The 20,997-nt window shown below is 39.8% G+C and overlaps 1 protein-coding gene across 6 annotated transcripts in view; it reads left to right on the forward strand.

Moving 5' to 3' along the window:
- VPS13B (vacuolar protein sorting 13 homolog B) overlaps positions 1 to 20,997 on the forward strand; it is a 500,947-nt gene that overhangs the window by 467,215 nt on the left and 12,735 nt on the right. For all 6 annotated transcript variants that reach the window (XM_086608763.1, XM_086608762.1, XM_086608766.1 and 3 more), the window contains exons 50-58: positions 341 to 529; positions 955 to 1,101; positions 2,391 to 2,674; positions 4,218 to 4,345; positions 4,947 to 5,146; positions 7,630 to 7,748; positions 8,939 to 9,762; positions 14,314 to 14,490; positions 15,425 to 15,595. In XM_086608763.1, the coding sequence (XP_086464889.1) occupies positions 341 to 529; positions 955 to 1,101; positions 2,391 to 2,674; positions 4,218 to 4,345; positions 4,947 to 5,146; positions 7,630 to 7,748; positions 8,939 to 9,762; positions 14,314 to 14,490; positions 15,425 to 15,595 (2,239 nt within the window). The remainder of the gene's footprint in view (positions 1 to 340; positions 530 to 954; positions 1,102 to 2,390; positions 2,675 to 4,217; positions 4,346 to 4,946; positions 5,147 to 7,629; positions 7,749 to 8,938; positions 9,763 to 14,313; positions 14,491 to 15,424; positions 15,596 to 20,997) is intronic.

The raw sequence follows: 20,997 nt of genomic DNA on the forward strand, positions 1-20,997 counted from the left end.
TTTGAAACAATTCAAATATTTGACACAGCAGCTTGTCAACTCCAGTTGGACAATCTGACACTTCCTGTTTATTTTGCCATCTTTTTTCCCCCTCGTGTGTGTCTGTTAGTAAAAAAGAGGTCTGCCTATTGACAGGTCTCTGTAGACTATGGTCTTGATTTCACCGTGAGGATCAGTCCCATATCGGCATTGTGGTTTCACGTATCCTTGTACTGCGTAGAAAGAATCAGAGGGAGAAAGGGAGGAGATTAAATTGACTTCATACTGGAAACTACATTTAACTCTAGTAGAAGTGTATCAAGCTGTCAACAAGTGATAATCGGTCATTTTTCACTTGCAGGAAGCTTTTCAGGTTGGAATATACTGGGCAAACACTAATACTGTGCACAAATCAGTGGCAATTAAACTGGTTCATAATGTGACCTCCCCGAAATGGAAGGATGCCGAAAACGGGGAAGTAGTAACGTTGGACGAAGAAGGTTTTATTGAAGCTGAAATAAAACTTGGTGCTTTTCCAGGTCATCAAAAGGTTAGAAGAAAATTATCATGATTTATAACTTTATCATTTAAAAACAAATTCATATAGCAGATGAAAACAATCAAATGTATGCAGCGTAAAAGCTCCTCCCTAATTATGTTAATACGTGTAAAACTTAATGAGAGTATAAACAATGTATGAAGTATAATTTAAAGAATTAGATCATCGAATACATCCTGCCCAACTCATCAAAATAATACAATATCTCCTGGAAAAATAATTAATGAATTCTCGATCCTGTTTGGAAAACATCGACGGATGCAACTTCAAAGTATGTGATGTGGCTCCAATTACGAAGTGCATGAATATAGACAGGATTTTCACAGATAAAAAGAAAATAGCAGTTCTGTCACTGTATTTCAATACCTTTCCTGGTTTTTGTGTGTGACCTCATCATGGTTTTTATTATCTTACAGTTGTGTCAGTTCTGCATTTCTTCTATGGTTCAACAAGGTATTCAAATTCTACAGATAGAAGATAAGACAACAATAATCAATGATACGTCATATCAAATCTATTATAGGCCACAGCTTTCTCTTTCCAAACCCCACTCAGGAGAAGAGGTAAAGCACTGTGGATGGTGTTTTTGTTTGTCATCTGTGGTTCATGCATGTTTAGATTGTATGACCTCAACTGAACAGAACTTCATATAGCAGAACTTGAACAGAAATCTTTAGACGTAATAATAATAAAGTATTTTATATCATTTTAATTTAAAATACAGAATCCTGAGTAAATTCGAGTCCAGTAATCAGATGTGATCAGAAATCTGTGCAAAGCAGAAGATTCTTGCACATTGCAGAATTAGTTCTGCCTGTTCTCCATCTGTTGAGGCACTAATGGCCATTTCTGTAAAATAGGCAGCGTAATCCGTAGTAGCTGTTGAAATTGTTCTCAGAATTTTTACTGAGTTCGCGTGTAAAAGAGGTATATTGGCCTGGCAGGCTGAAAACATTTTGTTATCCTTTTGGGAAGATTCCAGTTATCTGAACAAAGCTGCAGAACTAGAGACGTGCCCAAAGTTTATGTATTTCAGTCAACTGCATCAAATTGTGAATATCAGTTTTCTAATAATCACACAGTATATTTAAGGACTAGCTTACAGGAACCAAAATGTCTGCATGGTCAATATATTTTAATCAACCATTTATACATATTTATTGAAGATTACATTTATAGTAAAATATGTGGAAAGAATTCTCAGGGTCAAACTTGCTTGAGGACTTGGCAGATAAACAAATTTCTTAAGTTCCTTATTTCTGTGTTGTTTTACTTCTGCATTAATTTGCTTCACATCAATATCTACGTTTGTGCATCATGAATTTTGTGGCAGAATTTTGGGATGGGGAATTGGAAGAATGTTGAGGCTAAAATCCATTTTTAGTTTTATATCTATAAATTTATTTTCTTCTCACAAATATTTTACAGTGATATGACTGTTAATTTTGGTAGAGTTATACTGTGCAACTGAGAGTGGAGTGTAGATAACTGTGCTCAGTGACCTGCATAAATATACCTGAAGACAGAATCATGGAATCATAGAATGGTTTGGGTTGGAAGGGACCTCAAAGATCATCTAGTTCCAACCCCCCTGCCATGGGCAGGGAAACCCTCCATTACACTAGGTTGCCCAAAGTCTCATCCAGCCTGGCCTTGAACACTTCCAGGGATGGGGCATCCACAACTTCTCTGGGTAATTTGGCCAAATGGGTTTTAATGGAATGGACTTAGTGCGACCTTTAGTTAGTTGTGGTCAGCTGGCTACTTGAGGCTGTTCTGTGCAAGATGAACATGAATAAACTTACTTTTAGGAACCAACAAGTTGTGCTACTGCCATCCTTTTTCTATCCAGGACTTCCACTCACCAGACAGTTCTGTGTTCAGCGTCAGTCCAGCCGGGGCACCACCCAGCGAGATGCTGAGCACTGTGCCCTGCTGGGACCTGATGTCAGACACCAGTCTCCTGACTTCGGCGACACCTCTTACTGAAAAACGCATGCTGCTGAGTTTCAGTCCAGACAACTGTGCTGGGAGTTGTGAGCTGTGGAGCCTACCTGCTGTCATTAAACAGGAGTTTCCCAGACAGAGCGTGGCGGTGCCCACAGGGGTTTGTAGTGAAAGTGGATTTTGTACCAGGTACTGTACGCTGAACAGTCGTGAGTAATGAACTTTGCTTGTTGCTATAAAGCCTCAGCTAGTAAGAAACCTTCAGAAATTCATGCAAAAGTCAGAGTAACACATGCCCCCCATATCTAAAGGCAAGTCTTACTTTAATTTAAAAGTTGTTATCTTTTGATAGTTTTGATGCTTTTATTATAATTGGTTTAATGTTATGACCATGTACAAGTTGTACAATTTTTATTATATGTGGGCTGCTATTTTTTTACATCCATACAAAATAAGAGCATGAAAACTCTGTATTCAAGATTATGGTCTTTTTTAATTTGTGGGTAACAATTTAGGAGTTCAAGAACAATGTGAAATAATACAATACAAAAATTTACATTTTTTAATAAAAGATAATATCTTTTAGTAAGAATAGTAAGAGATTAAACAGGAAAAGCAAAAAAGGGATGAAACTATTTTGAGACTACAACAAGGAAAGGTTTCCAAGTTTTAAAGCTTGAATTATCCTAATGTGAATTCCACTTACAAACAAATGCATTCAGCTAGTTAAAAATAATAATCTGATGACTTGTCAGATGCCCAACTTTAGTTCTCAGACCTGATATCTGAATCTATTCATGCTTATACTTGTATAAACAAGAAACAATCTGCTGAGATTAACGAAGGTACATCAGTTAATATTACCAACCATATGATATTTCTCTTGCCTGAAGTGCTTGATATCGTTAAAGTGCTCATACAGTTCCTCTACAGAGTCTAAGAGGAATCATTGTGGATACTGAAGATTCTCATACAGACTTCAGATTAAAAAAATTTTAAAAATGAGAAGAACAAGGAAAGGATTCCTTGTCATTCTGAGACAGGCATAGATGATTTCATGTCCCTAATCAAATTTTCAGACAGTTTGGATTTTTAAAATCACCATGAGGTGAAGTTTTTTAGAAATAGCCAATACATTTGCACATGCAAAAAAGAATTTGTGTTTATGCATGAAGACATTTTATGTAGCTAATGAGTAGAACAAAATTAATTTATTCTCATTTTGGAAATTTATGTAGTGATGATCCATAGTGTTAACATTTGAAAGGGTGGTAGCATTGTGAATCATTCCTAGGGAGCAGTCAGTTACAGATTTATGTATTTGTTAAAAATAACTTTCATGTGTATCAGAGAAGTATGCGTGCAAATTCTTCTGGAAAATTTTAAAGATTTATGTTGAAAATTTGGGCCTATAATTTTATGTTTTTCATTTAATACAGATCTCTGCTGGCCGGGGCTCACCTTGCACACACACGTGCTCAGTTTAACTCATGAGTAGTCTATATGAAGTGATTTCTTCTATAACGCTATTTTTCGTGCTATTTCCCTGTGTTCTTCTGTTTAAATACAATTCTCAGTGTACTTGCCTAAATGTACTTAAATATCTGTGGAACTGGAAGTTGATCGTAAAGAATCTTACAGATGTTTTGAGTGTTTTTAGTTGTCCAGAGTAATAATATGTAAAGATTTCATCCGAAACATGCATAATCAAATATCTCTGCTGCTGTTCTAGAGCTATAGCACTGACTTACCAAGAACATCTTGGCGTGACGTACCTAACACTTACAGAAGATCCTAGTCCTCGTATAATTATCCACAATAGGTGCTCTGTTCCTTTGCTTTTAAAAGAGAACTTCAAAGGTAGGTAGTATGCAGTAATTAGAAACAGTGCACTGTTACAGTATAACTATTTTACTGTATCTCCAATATAAGGTTGAGTTCAGTATGTGTTCTGGTTACAACAAGGACTTGATGCCCTCATAGAAGTCTGTCTCAAAGTGAGAGACTGACTCTGGAAGATACTGAAGCCTGGAAGCTGGTGGACCTAATCATGAGTTTAGGAGTATGAACTTACATGGCTCCAGGCTTTTGGATCTCCCTGGTTCCAGCTGTCGAAGTGACTTGACTGTAGGGAACTAGTATGCAGTGGAGTTTTTAGACATCAGTTCAATCCCATGGAATATTTTAAATCTCCTCTGATTTGCAAATGCAACACAAAACATATTGCCATGTAATGATCAGTGGAACACTGTTTATGTACGTTTATGTAAATCTTCATGGCATAAAAAAAGAAAAGGAGAAAAAACCTGAACACATAAAACTCCAACCAATAGAAAAGTAATGTTTTTGTTTATTGGTAATATTTTAGACAGAAACTTCCTCATTTGTGGAAGTATAGGTGAGTTTTGATTTAATACAGATTTCAGAAAGCCCTAATCTTGTATATTTTATAAAATTTCAGATACACCAAAGTTTGAAGTTTATTGTAGAAAGATTCCAGCTGAATGTTCGGTTCATCATGAACTTTACCATCAAGTCTCCAGCTATCCGGATTGCAAAACAAGAGATTTGTTGCCCAGCATTCTTCTGAAAGTGATGTCATCCAATGAATTAGTAAATGAATGGAGTGATTTTGTGGACATCAACAATCAAGGAATACAAGTAAATTGTTGTAAACTATTTCTTAGTTCACAGCATAAATGATTGTCTTCCTGATCTGCCACTCTGCAATAAGCATATCCTCTCTGTAGGTTTTGGGTTTTTTTATTTAAGTCTTGGGAGCTCTCCTTCCTGAGCCCCTTCCTGTGGAGGTTTTAGAATACAGATTACCTTCTTCACTGGCTGTTTTTAAAAATAACTAGATGAAAAATACAGACTTTCTAGCACTGAATCTTTTCACTTTTTAATCAACCTGGTGTTCCTTGGAAAAATCAGTCCTGAAAATTTCTGGCCCCTATAAGCAAGGAATCCCACAGGATCCAGAAAAATCCTTCTATTTGGTAACTTAATTATCACACGGTTTTTATCTTTACATCTTGTAGAAATCATCACTGTCATTCTCCCTCTGTGTCTTCACAGAAGCTACGCATGTCTTTCTGAAACAAAACAAAAAACCCTTTTCTTTCCTTCTGTTATTTTTCTTCTGTTTAGAGGTAAATGATAACTTCCTTGACTGGAGTAATTCTTTTTGATGGGAATTTTTTCCATCTTTGAAGTCATTAGTTTACATGGAATCAACATAAACTGCTTGGCTCTTTGAAAGAAATACTCGTTTCAGATGTTTTCCCTGGGGACCAATCACAAAATACTCTTGATTATTGAGTGTTATGTTATATAGCAAGTAGTTCAGTTTCATTCAGCAAGCCAGTCAAGCCATGCGGGGTTTCAAATTTCAGTCATTAATGTTATGCCAGACCAGGGCTCTTTATAAGTATCTGGCTCCTAGAAGGAATTAGATGCTAAGACAACATTTGGGATCATTGTCTATTTGAAGAACTCTCCAAATAAAAAGTGTAGCCTTCTGTTATTGAAGTGTTAGGGTCTACATTTAGAGAATTTCTCCAGGATATCTCAGTCCTGTTTCTCTTAGAAAACTGTAAATGTAAGTGAATAAGGAACATGCTAACAGCTTCGCATGCAACTCAGTTCAAATTGTGAAATAACTAGGATTTAGAGGATCTTAAGTAATTTGTACTCTTTCTACCGAGTCAAAGATAGGTAATTCTTGTTCTATTAGAAACAAAATTTGATTAATTTGCAAAAAATAAGTTATTTATCATCAGAATTATCTGAAATTGGAATTAAAATGACCAATCTTTAAGATCAGTGCAGGCTTTTTAGAATAAAGAGGGTGTATTGAAAATTCAGTAAATGTCCTTTTTTCTCCAATTCCATTATGCAGGATTGTGAGTTTCTTTCAGATAAGCAAAGAATTAAAACTGACATATCGATATTAGAAATTCTCTTATATGTAATTCTCAGAAGTATAAGACCTAATTTGATTAACAAAATTTAATTATCTGTACAAGGTTATTATAAATAGTGTAATGAGAATCAGTTTAAGCGCAGATCCTACTAAACTTCCAAGTGCTTTTCCTTCTGGTGACGTGTTAACAGCAGTAAAGATTATTCAAGATAAACAACTTCATTTTACCTGTGATAGCCTGTTATCTCTGTGTTATTCCTAGAGTTTGCATTCCTTTAAATTATAGCTTCTGTCATTACAATCTAGTAAACATTTGTGATGCTAGTAGCCCTACAAGAAAACAGGAGCCAGCTTCCTCTAACAAGGACCTAAAAAGACCTTAAATTTTACATTCTGGAAAAACACAAAACTTGCACAGAAGTATTGCAGAATTAAGCACCAAAAACAACACGTCATTTCTTTAAGTAGAATATTTATTCTTAAGAACAACTTGTTCAGAAGGAAAGTTTGCACATCTGTAAGCAAGACACAAACCTGTTGTCTAAAAAGGCAGGAAAATGGGAACTTGACATTTTATGCTTTCCGATAGACTTTTGCCATTTCTTTGTGGCAGCACCTTGCTTGTGAAGGTGTTCTCACCGAAACAGTTTAGACGGCTTAAAAATGTGTTCAGTGTTGAGTTGTTAAGCAAGTCTTCATGAATCCAAAATGTTACTTATTTTTTAGTTTTCATGTGTTTTGCATCATGCTATCAGCCATTCATCTAACCAGCTCTGAGCTGAGACACAGCAACATAATGTTAGAGTGTTTTTTTTTTTTCCGGAAGAGAAGGCAGGATTTTGCAGAGCTCCAAGAATATGCCTTTCTCCTTAATCCAAAAATCACAAATTAAAATTTCCTATTTATTCTTTTCTCATATTAACTCCCTCCTTCCCAGCATGTCTTGCTTATTTCTGGAGAAAAAGTTTCTTTTTATAGTGTGTTCAGTTATACAGTTAAAGGATGAGGTCCAAATTTCATTTTGCTGTACAACTGAAACACTTAAAGTATCAGAGCTCTTATTTTCTGAAGTGTTGAAATCTGTTTCTGTTTTTCCTGAACAGTGTCATGATTTCAGTAAAATATCTCAACCAGGAGGCATTAATAGGATTAATTCAAATTATGACATTAAAATAGTAATTTCAGTAGCATTCCATATGTTTCTAACTCTCTCCACTAGATTGTGTTCTTGACTGGCTTTGGCTATGTTTATGTGGATATTGCTCATCAGTGTGGAACCACAGTCATAACCTTGGCCCCAGAAGGAAGAGCAGGACCCGTCGAGATTAACCTCAACAGGTACATAAAGCACATAAAAGATGATAAAAAGCATTGCCAAACAGTGTTGAGTGGTCAGTCAGCTTTCTAAGTGTTAAGTGACTGACGAACATCAGCTTAAATGTTTGTTTTGTTTAATACTGCTGCATGCTCTGTGGCATATGTTTAGACCATATATTAGGCTTTGTATATCACAGATGAAAAAGGACAATCTAACATCAAAACTCATGTCACTTTAGGGTAAACATTAGATGTCTGATACAAAAAGAAGTCCTGAGATACTCATTGAAAAAAATTTTCCATCATAATTAATTTTGAGTGTCTTCATCAGTTTAAAATGTATTTAGCCAGGTCCTGCCATCTGTGATCGTACAAGCTCCCACTAAAATTAGTCGGAAGCTTGATCTGCAAGGGCTGTGGAAATAGTCTTACAGTCAGTAATTAACTGTACTTGATCATAATACTCTTCTTTAGAGACTTCCCACACACCACCACCTGGTCCTCAGCTCCATTCAAGTGCAATTATAGCACTACCTATTTCCAAGATGCAGAATGGCTGGTCTCCAGCAAGGCTGTTATAATTAGAGTGGAATTTGTTGTGTCGTTTTTATTTGCGCTGTAATTAAGTATCAATCCCTGTGAAACTGGTCATCAGTAGTGCCAAATAGCCCACTTGCTAGTTAAATTTGGCAATGGGTGGTTAACACTGGAGCGAGGGAGGCCCTCAGTGCCATCAGTATAAAAATGCTGTGGTGGCTTTGTTGGAGGGCACGCGATGCATGTGGTGTGAAATGACTTATCCATAATAGTGACCTTAAGTAGTGGCTCCCAGAAAATACTGTAACAGCTGAGGCTGTAGGTGAATTATCAGAAAATTGTATTTGTTCTCTGCTTTAATATCTGGCTCTGTTGCAAATCCAATAGGGAATTACTGTTTATATAGAGATGTTCCTGTCCAAACTATCCTGTTGAATGATAAGAAAGGAGAAACCTGGTATAGATGTATAACATCCCATTTCTTAGAAGACCTCCTAGGTGGTACCCACTATGGTGCTTAAGGCTGCCAGATACCATTAGTATTAAAGGGACTTGCATGATGAGTTTCCTATGTGTTGTAGAGAACATCTCTTCTGATGGCTTTTTGAGAAAGGAAGATGCCAGGTGAACTCGAAATACATGAAGTAACAAAACTTCTTTTCCCTCCTGTCTAGAAGTCAAGAGCAGACCCTGTCACTGAAAGTGTTCATCAGTCAGTTAAGTCTTGCTGCGTTTGATGATATTACAAACCACAAAGTGTCATCTGAACTTCTGCGTCTCACAGCAGACAACGTTTTCCTTCACATGGCCCCAGCCACCAGCTACTTGAGACCCCTGTCGCAGGAGTTCCAGCAGGACACCATGGAAGGCCTCCCACAATTTCATAGTCTCCAAGTGTATTGTGAAGACTTGCAACTGGACAATCAGTTGTACAACAAATCCAATTTCCATTTTGCAGTTCTGCTGTGCCAAGGAGAGAAAAACGAGACCGTGCAGTGGTCCAGAGTGAACAACCTCATTGTTTGTAACAAGGATTTGGAAAGCTATAAGGAAAACTGCTTTATAAAACTCTGCATTGCTTTTTCCGAGGAAGAGAATTTCATATTTCATGTGAATGACCTCAGCTTTGAGCTCAAACCAGCTCGGCTGTATGTGGAAGACACTTTTGTTTACTACATTAAGACTTTGTTTGATACATATCTTCCAGAAAACAAAACCCCTTGTCAGTCCGTGAATACTTCAGATACTACCCTGATACTGCCTGAACAAGTGAGAGAGCATGCAAGAGCTTTAGTCAAGCCAGTGAAGTTAAGAAAATTAACTATACAACCTGTTAATCTCCTTGTTAGTATTCATGCTTCGTTGAAATTGTATATAGCCTCAGATCACACCCCTCTCTCCTTCTCTGTGTTTGAGCGAGGACCCATCTTCACCACTGCCAGGCAACTTGTCCATGCCTTGGCCATGCATTATGCTGCTGGAGCACTTTTCCGAGCAGGTCAGTACTTTTCCATAATGTGTAACGTTTTTATTAGGTACCAGGATTCTGTGATTGTCTCTCAAGCTGAATAACCTAGATGTTAGCCATACAATTATTGTTTTCCTCAAACACTTTGCTAACGATGTTTTCAGACACTTTTCATGTTCTGCCATACAACAGAAGGGAAATAAAATGGCTGAGCAGACACCAGTGAAGATTTGTAAAGTTGTGCTAAACATTAGCCAGCCGCCTGAAGGCTTTACGAAACCCTGAACACAGCATAAAAATGTATTCTAGCTGGCTTAGGTTTTGTCATTTTGTGTTATAGCACTAGTCAGAATCAACCCACATTCCTCACATAAACTCCCCAAAACTACATTTAATCAAATTATTCAGCATGTTGCTCTGCGTTCAGAAGTAAATTATAGCCCTGAATGTTGTTTTGTTGTTAAAACTCCTTTTGGCTGCAGTTTATGATTAGGAATCTGTCTTTCTTCATAACAGCCTTCATGTTAAACTGGCACACAGATGTTTGTTGTCCTTTGATCCAAGAACTATGAAGTTTGCTGTTGCTAACTTTTTTCCATGTATGATCAATAGTGAGCAATTAGTCTATTAGGTTAGCAGGTACATTCTGTTTCCCATAAATATTAATTTAGAAATAATGAAATTTGGTCTCTGCTATGTCTTAATGTGGAACAGAATTTGTACCTGAGACAGGAGGAAGCTCCTCCATGATCACACGCAAGTAACATACTCCACACTGGAACAAGGGATTTATTTTCCTGCAATACTAATGGTCAGATTTTCTGAAATCCTGATGCTGCCATTTGCGCTGCAAGCATAGCTGCAACCTGATTTCTGTGCACAGTTTCTAAAATTGTACATGTGCATTTCAGGTATTTATGAATAGAGAGATGCTGATCTGGTCGTTCACCGTGTACATACCTGACTTGCATAGCTGATTATGGCGACTGTGTACACAGTTGGGCACCAGAACATTCTGCACCGATTCATTATTTTCTTGCATTATTTTGCTTGCAAAATTTGCAGGTTTTTCTTTTTACTACTTGTTTGGATTTGTTTTACAGTCAAATCCCATAGTACGAAAGGGGAGATGTAGTTTCTTGCTAATAAAGAGTGAAACTGTGGCCAATATGGTCCACAGTGTGAATGTTTCTCCCCACAACTGACTAGGAGTGGTGATACAAGTGGTGATAGACTGCAGCAGGAAATTGAGGTTATATTGGCTTTTCATCCACAACATCCCAGGTGAGGCACATATGCTAGAGAAGGATTTCTGAGCCTGGTCTTGGTCTTTCCTCCTGTGCTACCCTTGCAGAGTGCAGCAGTGCACAGGCCACCCCTTGCTCTGGGCTCATGATGTAGCTGAAATTGAGCAGGTTTAAATATTAAGAAATAACGTTTGCCTCAGTGGATCTTCTCTTTGGGAAAATACATAAGCGTATATTTAGTTACTATTTAAATCCCACTCGAAGCACTAGAAGTAAAATGTACTTCTTGAAAGGATACCATTGTTAAATGGTGAATTGTGTTGATTAATATTTGCTTGGGCAAAGAAGATGCTTTTATTTCAAACAGTTAGTTTGTGACACTTGTCAGAAGGCTGACTGTCAACAAAGTTTAAGAGGAGGAAAAAATCAAGCAAAAAGCTTTATATGGTCTGCAAACCCCGAATCCTTTCCTCACCATCAGATGAGTTACACTTCTTGGATTGGTCTCTTACGGAAGAGGACCTCACTCTCCTGCATTTTGACCACATTAATCTGCAAAACAAGGGGTTGCTTGACCCCCTTCTGCTCACTACTGCCCCATGCGTAAGTCGTTGTAGCATCTGCACAAAGAGCCAAGGACATTTGGAAAAAAAAAAAAAAAAAGGCTGTTTCTAAGGAATTATTGCAGCATTATTGATCAGAAAAAGCAGAAATACAACTGTGCCTTATTCTCCAAGCGGAATTTAACCTCATTTTGCCCCTAGCTGTGTGCAAGACCATTGCTGCCATGTGGGAGGGGACAGGATTTGACCCGAAAGCCTGCTAAAGGGAGTGTATCAGGCTGCCCCGTGTGTTGCAAAGGAGCAGCCAGCATCCATGTATTGTAAGCAATGAGTGGGGCTGGAGAGCTCTGCTCACATATGCTGATTAGCATTGCTTGTCTCAAATTAGTAAAACTTGCAATGGAAATCTCCCATCCTTTTCCAATTAAGTTGAGTTCTATTTAAAAGTTAATAAACTTCTATTTAAAATTATTACTGGTATCAGCCAGATCTAACCCTGTAGTTGCCTATAAAGAAAATGCAGTGGCTCTCTGCTAATACAGTTATTTCGTATTAGTAGTTATAATTACTAAGCATAGTTTGGAAAATGGTAACCTGACATGATACTATATTTCTACAAAGTAAAATGCAGCACAGAGCTTGTGAACTGAGGGATTATTCCTGACTCATCATTTTCCTGTTCCTGATTTACTCCCACGCCTTCCTCCTTGGGTTGGGTGGTCCATGTTGGCAGTGAGGAGCCATTAGTTTTGCTTTGAGGAGGGTCACCCTTGGTGCAGGTTGCACATTTCTCCCATACACTCTCCAAGGAGGAGCATGCTCCCCCAGAGCTTCCCAAAACCGACAGCCCACAGGCGAGGGCCAAACTGCAACAGCCCATCCCCAGGATACCAGGCAACTCTTCAGCTTTGTGTTTAACTGGTTCCATTCCTGGTTTTAATCCACTTTTCATTCCTGAACACACTGACTGGTCAAAGAGGTGACGGAGTTGGAGTCTCTTGTGCCCCAGCCTGGGGGTGCCTGCAGGGCAGCAAAACATTAATCTGCGGTGTCATGCAGCCCCTCTCCGTCACCTTGTGCTGTCCCATCACCACCTCGGGACAAGGAATGCCAAGGACATTTGGGAAAAAAAAAAAAAAAAAAAAAAAAGACTGTTTGTAAGGGGTTATTGCAACAATATTGATCAGAAAAAGCAGAAAGAGCATCTCTTCTATCTGTACACACCTCCCCACCCCTCCAGCCTTTCATCACTTCACACAGTGGCAAGGATAATTTGTTAAAAATCCTCCAGTGAGGGAGTCACAGGACCAGCCCAGAGCTCTGGCTTCCCCTGGTTCCCGGCAGGGAAGGACTGCCAGGAGGATGCTCCTCTGTGGGGCTGGCACCGTGGGGCCACGGCGCTCATTGCCGCTCTGCTCGCTGCCAGTAGTATTTGGGTTTTGTTTTCATCGTCCATCCCACCCTCTCCCTTATGTCCACTGTGGTTCCTGTTTTTTATACTGCATGAACTGGAGTTCTCAACCGGCCAGGGCTGAAATGTGGGACAGATTCAAGAAGAATAATAGATTTTCCGGGAGCTTACAATGATGGTGTGAGATTAATTCATTTCATATGAGTAACATTTTCTCTTCTGTTCAGTTTCATGATTCAGCCTTCCACAGGAGTGACTGGGAGGGGTTACTAGAAAACAAGGAAAGCATCTGGATAGCAGGATTTTGCAGTGATGAGATGGGAATGAGGAGGGCAGCCCAGATCAAGGGCCCTCGCCGGGAGAGCCGGAGGCTAATCTGTCCATCTTTCAGTCTCCTGGCCCTGTCGCGCCTTGTGTCGCTCCAACAGTGCCAGTTGAAATTCGTGATTCCAGGGCTCAGAGACCAGGCAGTTCCTGTTTAACGTTTATTGCCGTTTCTGAATCGCTCTTGCTGGGCTGCTGAGAAAAAAAGTTATGCAGCACTATTTCCCTAATAAATCTGCTACCAACCAGCCTGAGAAAGACAAGACCTGCACACAGCTTTCCATCAAGAGATTGCTGCACGCTCGGCCATCCAGCAAGCTGCTGGCAACCCTGCGTTTATATAGGAAACCAGATCCGCAGATACCTCTCCTGGGATATGCATAAGGAATACTCCTCTATGAGTAACCTAATCAGCATGTAGATGTCATTGCTGTTTACACAACTGTACTGAGCAAAAGACATTTGTCTGGCTTTCACTGCACTCTGAAAGAAAATGATCAGCTTAGAAGGGTTGGGGTGGATTTAAAATAACTTCTTAAGCACTTGTCAAAAATCTGCATCCCCTTTCCTAACACTCCATCAAGCAATTGACCTCCACACTCCGGTAAAGCAGTACATCGTATCAGTGTAAACTCCCTGTCACAATTCTATCACATGAGGATGTGAAATCACAACGCTGCCTTATAGTGTCTAAAACCGACCCAGCGATCTGAACTTGCAGTCCGTTCCTCCGTAGCTGTGAGGCTCCGGCAGCCGCCTCCGTAACACACTTTTAGCAGAAATACGGGAAGCTCCTGGAAGGAAGTCATTCTAAAGCTATTTGTGAGTTTGCCAAAAGGATTTCTTTGATTTACGAAGTATGAAAGATTGCCATTTCTGAATTCGTAGTGGATGAGTTATTTCCCGTGTTTTGCTCAAAGGAAGTCCGTAATGCGATGAATTCTAGTGTGAAAAAGAGAATTAAGGAATAACCTTTACACAACTGCTGCTTCTGCAGTTTTTGCAGCCGTAACATGTGTCTTGTTTCTCCATGCAGGCTGGGTTGTCGGATCGTTGGAAATTCTCGGAAGCCCGGCTAGTCTGGTGAGAAGCATAGGGAATGGCATAGCGGATTTCTTTAGGCTGCCCTATGAAGGGCTGACCAGAGGCCCGGGAGCATTTGTCAGTGGAGTTTCCAGAGGAACAACATCATTTGTAAAACACATTTCCAAAGGTAGAGCTTTCACTTTGTTGCTCCGACTACTGCTTTGTTGTCGTGCGTTGTTAGAGGATGTGTTAAAGTTTTAAACGATATTGCTTGCAGCTTTGTTTGGCGTGCTAGGCTGCGGCGCAACGCCGGGAGGGTAACCAAGCTCACGTATAACATCGTATGTATTAAACAGATCACCGCTTAACTACAGCGCGGAAGAATGTTTCAGAAACTTCAGAATTTTAAACCTCCCAGTGGGGAACAGAGATTGGCTCAGCCAGTATTTCATGTGATAACCGCAGAAATATTAAAGGTGTTCTGTACTTCTGCTAACCATCAGAAATTCTACACTGTGTTGCCTCATCATATTTATTATTTCTTTTTTTTTTTTTTAAAGAAAAAAAAAGTAGATACAGTTGTCATAACTGTGTGAGTACGTGGATAGGTTTTGACAGCAGGGCTGGGCTGGGCTGGCCAGAGAACAGGAGCAGCTTTTGTTTGGCGAAGGCTGTATGAACAGTGCCATCGCGTGGCTTCGGCCGTGCGAGAGAGCCGGCCGCCACTGCCCAGCCGCTCACTGCTGCTCCACGCTCCCGCAAGGACGCCTCCTCCCTGGCTCCTTCTGTCAATATTTGTTTACCTTTCCATCACCCCCCACCCCGCCTCTGTTTAGGTGAGCCTTACAGAAGTTTGGGAACTAGAGAAAAATGTTGGGACGGTTTGCTTTTCCCACTGGCTCAGCAAACCTGGTGCAGGCTAATGTAACAGGCGTGACGCAGACCGTAGCAGCAGCGTGATGATGCTGAACAAATAGTAAAGCATGTTACACATGGGCAACTTTTCAATTGACTTGCTGTTCTGCTCGTAAGCTCGATATTTCAGTGAGGCATAGAACGTCTCCATGTTTTAAATTAAAGCATTTTGATCCAGACCCAAATGTGTATCTCTGTGTATTTAGGTACACTGACGTCAATTACCAATCTGGCAACAAGTCTTGCTCGGAATATGGATAGGCTGTCACTGGATGAGGAGCATTACAACAGACAAGAAGAATGGAGAAGGCAGCTTCCAGAGAGCCTGGGAGAAGGACTGAGACAGGGGCTCTCTCGTTTAGGCATTAGCCTTCTAGGTAACGTACTATTAAATGTCAAGTTGAGTGATAATACTGTTTTCTGATCTGCTCACCAGCCTTTTCTACGTGTGAGTTATAATTGCAAAATCTGTTTGCTTTGGTATTTTCTTGTGAAATAGCCTCCCAGGATGTATATGAGATACTGTTTCTTTTCATCAGGGTTTTTCAATATGTTTTTTGCTGATAAAATAATTGCAGATTATAGCATGAGGTTGCACTTTCTTAGTGAAATAATATTTTCATTGGTACATGATGTATATCTGAGGAGAAAAGAATAATTCTGCATTGGGCAGAGTGACTTGTAACTAGGTCAGCACAAAGACGTCATCACGCTGATGTTTACTTTCCAATGAGTTATAGGAATGCCTTCCGAACCTGCTCGGTTTTGCTGCACTGTAGATATCGGGGATTCTTGGTTTTGTTTAAAAACCACTTGAACTTAGTGCAGATGTTAAGTAAGATTTGATGAGGAATTCTGCTTTAAAAAAGAGACCCTGATCATCCTGATTCAATGTAATTGTATTCATCAAGCAGCCAAGTGGTTTGGTTAGAAGTGAAAATTGCTCTGGCCATTTCAAAATAGTACCTAAAAAATTTGAAAACTAACCCGCACTGGAAAAAATCTGCGAGAAGTTTTGTAGTAAGGGGCTGGGTTTTCTAGGTTACTTCTACTTGTCACACAGCAAAGGAATGCAGAGCTGTATTGTTTGGCAGAGTTCCTCAGTATGTCTTAAAGAGTATGAATCCCTTAGAGATCAAAGTGACCAAAAGCAGTCCAGTGCAAAAGGTTAGAAGAGCTGAAGCTTGAAAGGATTTGTCCTCTTTCCTAATCTTCAGTAGTGTACACAACTCCTAAATTTGCAACCGCAACCCTGAAAGCCCCAAAGAGGAAGTGGTAAAAATGTTACAAGTTTGGGTTAAGTTACTGGAAATTATTTTAAGCAATAACATTAGATGATGTGAAGCACTGTCATTTGATAATGCCTGTAAACTGGCAAGCGGGTGTCCTGGGAGAAACTGCATAAAGGAGAAATTTCATGTATTAGTAACTAACTATCCCAATAGTAAGCTGTTACTGGTGTTGCAAATCAAAGGCAGTTCAGAGAAGGTTTTATTTTTCCTTCTTGTTTTATTGGACTAAGGGCAGTCAGGTTGAGTAGCTGGATGAAATATACTTTTAGAAGCACTGTGTCAGCCCGGTGCATGTGCGCTGGTGAAATGGTTTGGTGATCTTGGCTCAGTTTTTCGTAAGACAGCAGGATAATGCCCTGGTTATCCCCTTCACCAACACGCCAGAGCCCTTCAGAGCTAAAAGCATCAGCTGTACAGCCTGAACTAAAGAGCAAAACTTTGTAGCTTTGGCTGTAGCAAGGCAAAGTTTCTGCTGTTCAGGAAAGCCGGGAACTCGTAACATGCGTGCACAAATACTTCGTGCCTGTACTTCCCTGTGCCCATGGCTTTGTTGTTTGCAGCAGTACGCCTGAGTTAGAAACAAAACCAAAAAAACAAAGTTGGAATTTCAATGTCTCTGGTTTCCCAAGAAATGAAACTTCGTGTTAGAAACTGAGAACTTTGTATTAACATTTAAACAGAGCTCCGCAAGCTGGGATCTTGTTCTTACTCCCGCTGTTATTATTTAGGAGTTTCCTCCCTGCTAAATACCTCCATTCTCAGCAGTGAAGGACACAGATAAATAGCTACAGTTCCTGTGTAGCTGGACTTGACAAGTGTGGGACCTCTCACTGAGGGAGAATCAGAAATATTCCAGTGAATTTGTGTCATAAGTTTTTTATTTAAACATGATTTTTAAAAAGCATGTTTTCCCTGTGTACACAGCAGCGTTCGTGTAAATTGTGCCGAGACCTAAATAATGAATAGACCTACATTTCAATTTTTGCAAACATGTCAGAAAGCTGTTTCTGTCCTGATCATTTAGTTTGAAGAATATTGTGGCTTCCCCCAAAAAAACAGTCGTAGTTGAAGGGAGGTACCACCGTGCTGCTTGCTTTCACCAGCACTTCAGAGTAAACATGAACATGCTTACTCTAAAAACACTTTCAGGTTCTTCATGCATAATGAAACAAAGCGGAGCTGCTGTTATTTTCCTTCACAAGGATGAAGAGTTCAGATGAGCACAGGAATGCAGCGAGCAAGACTCTCTGAAGCCAAAATTTCTGTGACTTTCTGATTGTAAAGTTGAGAAGTGTGGAAAAGATTTCTAGGATAGTCGCAGTACTATCATGTTTGTAAAAGCAATCTGACTCACGCAAACAGCTTAAAGAATCGCAAATGCAGATTTCCTGCCTAAGCGCGGGCGTGTAAGAGCCCTCAGTTCACTGATACATTGAGGTATCTATATAGAAAGAGTTGCATTTCTGATTTTTCTGAAAATCTAGCTCGTGGTGGCCCTGATTCAGCAAAGCTCTTAAGCACATGCTTAAGAGCTTTGCTGAATCAGGGCCAAAATCATGTACTTTTGTCTCCTCCTCAGTGCAAGTTGTTCCCTGTGGTACATTCTTAAGTGCTTTGTCCTGTCTCGTTTTAAATGACTCAAACACTGTCAGGGTGTTGTTTGATTTGATTGTTATCTTTGGCATGCTGTCGTCTTCTTTTCTAGTTTAGGGGAGACTTCTGGGTCATTTTAGTAACGTTTGTGCATGAAAAGAAGCAAAAGCTTATGATAGGTGTGTTTTTTCTTTTATACGGTTAAACAAAAATGCAGTGAAATTGTATTTAAAATATTTAGATGATCAGCACCCCCCAGCAAAGAACTATCTTTTGCATTTTACATGATGAGGTCAAGTTAAAATAATAATTTATAACCATGTAAATAAAACAAATCTATCACCGTGGCTTTGTTTTCAACTACTGGTCCTAGTGAAAAACACCATATCGAAGTAGCTCCCTTTGAGCATTTCTGAATAACCAAAAAGCTGACAACTATTAGAAAAGCCGTTTTTCACAAAGGCAGAAGTGCTCGACGTTTCAGTTACTCCTTCCTGCTTTTGGGGAAAGTGAATTGTTAGTAATACTGACTGACAGTGTAACTGTACAGCTACAGAAGGTAAAGCCTGGATTTGAGAAGCTCAAATTTTTGTTAAGGGTGGTGATTATTGTTCTTGCTGTGCAACAGTCACTGAATCGGGGCCACTCTACATTTGCCTACAAGCGAGATACTAAGAGCCAGTGCTAATCCTGAAGACGTGCTATTCCACACACTAATTCTGCAAATACATTAATGCACACCAACAGGTGCTCTTTTCTTTTGGCTGTGTTTTTATGTGCTGTTTGCTGTGATGAGACTACACTTCACCCGTATTTTCAGTGTGAAACACTTGCGGCAATCCTGAAGGACAGTAGAGAAAAGAAAAGAAAGCAAAATGGTTTCAGCTTGACTGGCTTCCAGCCTCATGGCAAAGCACAGCCGGTTTCTCCTGATGGGGCATTTTTTCCAATTATTTCTTGATCTGAAAGAGTTTGTCACCAGCAACCCAAGCTTTGCTAAGTTCTGTAAACTGTGCTATGTTCACCAAACATTGTCAGCTTGCGCGCGAACCAGGTGCTGCCCGTAATCAAATTCTTCTTTAAGCAATACAGCGATATACTCGGAACTATCTGAATTTTGTAGTTATCAAAGTATCTTTTTTATGGTTATTGAGCAACATGTATTAACCAGAGTGCACCCTAGCTGATGTTTAGCAGATGTTACGGTGTTGCTGGAACCTCTTTGGTCCAGTAATGGAAGAATATGTTTTTGTTTTGTTGCTTTGGTGTTTAATTTTATTGAGGTTTTCTTTATACATACATAATCTGTGTGTACATATGTGGACATGCACATAAAATCGAATGCCTAGGGTAAGAAAGGGAAGAAGAATGGAGAACTGTTTCATTTAAAGAAAAAAAATAATGGCCAAGGAACATTACAGAGAACGGACAGGGACAGGAGTAGGACACCATAGCTGTCTCTAGACTGTGAGAATGGGAGTGGGAAAGGAGGAACCATTACGTGTTCCTCATGCTCTGCTTTTCTGATACCCTACTGATACCTGGGGGGATATCCAGCATGATGCTCCCACCACTAACTTTGTGTTAGAAAGAAAGAAGCCACATGGATGCCAGGGGACATCTGCTTCTTACAATTTCTGGTGCTAGGAGATGCAGTGAACCTCACATGTGTGTCACCATTATCTCACTGCTGTTGGGTTTTGAGGTTGCTCAGCCCTTGACCTTTTTTTTCTTCTCCCTTTGCCCGCACATGATGCACACAGGAAAGGAGCTGCACAGATCTGGCTTCCCAATGCAAGGGTGGTAGGACCAGCCACTCCTTAACGAAAGGAGTAAGGTTGTAGTTTATTATGTGATTTGTGGACGTGACCACAGCACGTGAATGAGTTTTGTCAGCGAGTTGCAATTCGAGATAAGAGATTACAAGGGGTGAGCAGAGAAGAAAGAGAAGACCACTGGCTGTGTTTTTTGCAGGCAGAAAGACAGGACTTGCAAAAGGATTTGAGGTACAAAAGGGCAATGGCTTCACAGACAAGTTCGAAGCATGCATAAAATGGCAGAATGACAGAAAGTATGGAAGTACTAAACAATTGGCTAATTAAGCTATATATTATTTGGGGTCCTATATAAATAATCTTACATAACACAGTCACAGCAGTTTCCATTCTGTTTCCTTGTCCTCTGGGCCTAATTCCAGCTGAGAAGTGCCTGGAGCATACTGCAGGTCCTTTGGAGTAGGCTCTTATTTATTATTACCTTATAACATTGCTCAAGTGTATTGCAGTAAATAATTTACTAGTGCTAGGACTTAGGTGGATTACATTTAATAAGGCAATAACTTCTGTTCTGAAAGTGCAGTTACTGTGGATGACCTCAATAGATAGGGTGAAGGAGGTCACAGGGTAACGTAAAACTGTAACTTAGCAGAACACCAAGTATTGTTTTATGCCTTCACAAATGCATCACAATTGTACAAAAGAAAAGACTGGACAAACAATCCCAATTGTGTAATGCGGTGTTGGGGTTTTATTTTAGTCAAGCAGCAGGAGCAGCTGGGAAATCCTAATGAAACAGAATTAAATTGAAAATTGTATGATTTCCGTGGCATGGCATTAAGGAGGCCTCACGGCCTTTGTGGTACAAAGGGTGAACGTTGAGCTGCACGCTGAGCTTCAGTGACAGAGCTCAGTAAAAACTGGGTATCACGTTAAAAATGGACCAGCATTTTCTGGGGAAATACCATCCACTTATCAGTAAAGGGTACACATGTAGAAGCTGGAAGCAATCTCTTTTGAGAGGAGAGGGAGGCATTTGTGGGGGATGCAAGTCTCTTGAATTGCTGATAGATAGTATCCCAGGGACGAGGATCCGGGGAAATGTGTGCCGCTTCTCAT

Source organism: Tauraco erythrolophus, chromosome 3, assembly GCF_009769465.1.
Source record: "Tauraco erythrolophus isolate bTauEry1 chromosome 3, bTauEry1.pri, whole genome shotgun sequence".
NCBI lineage: Eukaryota > Metazoa > Chordata > Aves > Musophagiformes > Musophagidae > Tauraco > Tauraco erythrolophus.